The sequence below is a fragment of the Crocuta crocuta genome, unplaced genomic scaffold (assembly GCF_008692635.1).
Source record: "Crocuta crocuta isolate KB4526 unplaced genomic scaffold, BGI_CrCroc_1.0 scaffold944, whole genome shotgun sequence".
NCBI classification, from domain to species: domain Eukaryota; kingdom Metazoa; phylum Chordata; class Mammalia; order Carnivora; family Hyaenidae; genus Crocuta; species Crocuta crocuta.
In genome coordinates, this window is record NW_027528243.1 from 484,919 (window position 1) to 487,410 (window position 2,492).

The window sequence follows — 2,492 nt, forward strand, 5'->3', positions numbered from 1 at the left end:
AAAAGCTGGTGTGTGTGTGTGTGTGTGTGTGTGTGTGTGTGTGTGTGTGTGTTTTTGTTTAGTTATATGTATATTTTTTATATGTGTGTCAAATGTTCTATTTGATCCTTTCTAGGCAACTGGGACATCTGGTGAGAATAACGTAGGTTGACTAAATAATTTATTTTCAGGGTAGGCTTGCAAATTAAAGCCAGTTAAAAAGGCGGAGAATTCAGGCCACTTCAACTGCACATGACTTCAACTGGAAGACGGTCTTTTGGGACATAATTAAGTGGTCATGGTAAAAACTGCCTTCTTGAAATGAGATTCCTGAAATTCCTAAGCTTAAANTTATTTATTTTTGAGAGAGAGAGAGAGACAGAGACAGAGAGAGACAGAGCGTGAGCAGGGGAGAGGCAGAGAGAGAAGGAGACATAGAATCCGAAGCAGGCTCTAGGCTCCCAGCTGTCAGCACAGTGCCGGACGTGGGGCTCGAACTCGTGAACCGTGAGGTCATGACTTGAGCCAAAGTCGGATGCTCAACCGACTGAACCACCCAGGCGCCCCAAGATACTTCAAACTGAAATGAAGAAGGATGGTTCTACTATGACAGTGGTAATTTTTAAATGTTAAATGTTTTAATTTAGTTTCTGCTAAGGCATAATTTACACCAAAGTGTGTACACTCAGGAGTCAGCAAGGATTAGGAGTTTCAGAACAACTGTGTGGGGAAGTCTCGGGTCAAATGGAGCAAAGCTAGGTCAGTGCAAGCTGTGACCCAGCAGCTGAGCTCGTGATGTGGTATCTCTCTGCTCAGCCACTTCAACTACATGTTGCTTTGAGGTCATGGTGATGCCATTTCTTTGGTGTCATGTAAGTTGCACATGTACATTGCACATTTCATTACAGCGGCGCTTTGTTACAAAATCGGGTGGAATGCCACCAGGCAACAGTCATGTTGGGAAACCTCCTATGGCACAGGTGTTCACCAGGACATCAGTTCAAAGCTCAGAGGTGGTATACGGCCCAACCTTCTCGTTTCTGAGAGCAGCAGACAGGAGGATTCTCTTGTCACTCCACACACACACAATTACGAGGCCATCTTTTCTATGATTGTAACACGCCTTCAGTCAGTGCACTTCTTGTTCCATTCAGTTTTAAAGAGTTGGTTTCTTAGACTTTAGCTGTCTGGTTTTGAAGAACTTTTTAAATTCCCGTAATTCCTGGGGCTTCAAACTCTGATCCACCCCTGGGGTCAATTGATAGCTCAGAGGAGACACAATGTAACCATTTTGGTAAAGACAGATTCTCTTGCAGAACTCAAAGGTGCCAAACATAACTCCAAAATACGGAACTATCTGTTTAGAAAGAAATGAAAACCCTGTTAAAATCTCAAACATAAAATAGTCAAGGCATCTTTGGTCAGCCTGCATCAGGGTCAACTGACGCGAAGGCTGTGGTTGATACAGCATAATTCTTTTTGGAATCAGGGAAGATGGCAACGCGAAAGCTGGCACAGTGTGGGTGAGGGCAGAGCGATGGCATGGGTCTGGATTAATCTGACACTGTCTGTCGACATATGCTGGTCTTGACTGGAATCCTTTAAGTGTCAACTCGTGCAGTTGACTGGCTAGTCCAGAGTTCTTAGCGTTTTTCGGTGGTGGTGGGGGGAGGGTCATGAAATACTTTGGGACTATGATGAAAGCTTGGGATCGTCTCCCCAGAGAGATGCACACAGGCACGTACATATGCAGTTTTGCAAACGATGTTAGGCTAGGGGATTAGGTTCCCCTTAGGAGTCTGTGAACCCCCATGTGAGGAACCTCTACACGAAATGCTCAGTTGCTCTTGGATGGGGCGTCAGACACTCCAACACCACACAGGGTCCCCTCTCTCAGGGCTGACTGCCAGCCTCTACACCTGGGACTTATGCTACCATCAGTATAAGACAGGCTGTCTCCATGCAACCTGTCGGGGAACGGCAAGGGAATGGGCTAGAATTGGAAGAGGTGGGGAGGAAGAGACTGATCACCCTTCTCACCTTGAGCAAGTTGGCTGTCAGTCCACTCCAGAGCGCCAGTACCCCTTGGGCCTTGACTATCTGCCGGAAGCAGTCCACTGCTCCTGAGAAATGGACGTCCACCCCTCCACAGTGCGGAAGGTATGGGCTCTGAGCCTGGCAGAAATTTACAAGATGGGATGGAGTGATTGAGTCACCAGGAAATAAATGTTCTAGATGGAGAAGCCAGGGTCTTGAGTCTGGGCCCTGGTTGCTGTGCTACTGGCCACGATGTTGGCCAAGAATGGCTGTCACAGGGCTCTTGTTGGATGGGCTGAGAATGAATATCAACATGCAGTAAAGTCACCTTGCTCACATATTTGTGGCTTATTTTGCTTGGAAGGAAGCACCCATTCAGGACAAAGGAAACTTCATACTTGATGTTACTTCCCCACCTATGCCCTCTGGACATGATTAACATTCTCCCAGGCCCTTAACCTTTAAGTGGCCCCCCT

General features: G+C 46.8%; 1 protein-coding gene across 1 annotated transcript in view; it reads right to left on the reverse strand.

Moving 5' to 3' along the window:
* Window positions 1–595: 595 nt before the first annotated feature.
* Window positions 596–2,492, reverse strand: part of SLC25A43 (solute carrier family 25 member 43) — a gene marked incomplete at its 5' end in the record, with an annotated part of 33,201 nt that continues 31,304 nt past the window's right edge. Inside the window, 2 exons of the mRNA XM_077753067.1 lie at window positions 596–1,336; window positions 2,020–2,154. Coding sequence (XP_077609193.1) covers window positions 1,136–1,336; window positions 2,020–2,154 — 336 coding nt within the window. The remainder of the gene's footprint in view (window positions 1,337–2,019; window positions 2,155–2,492) is intronic.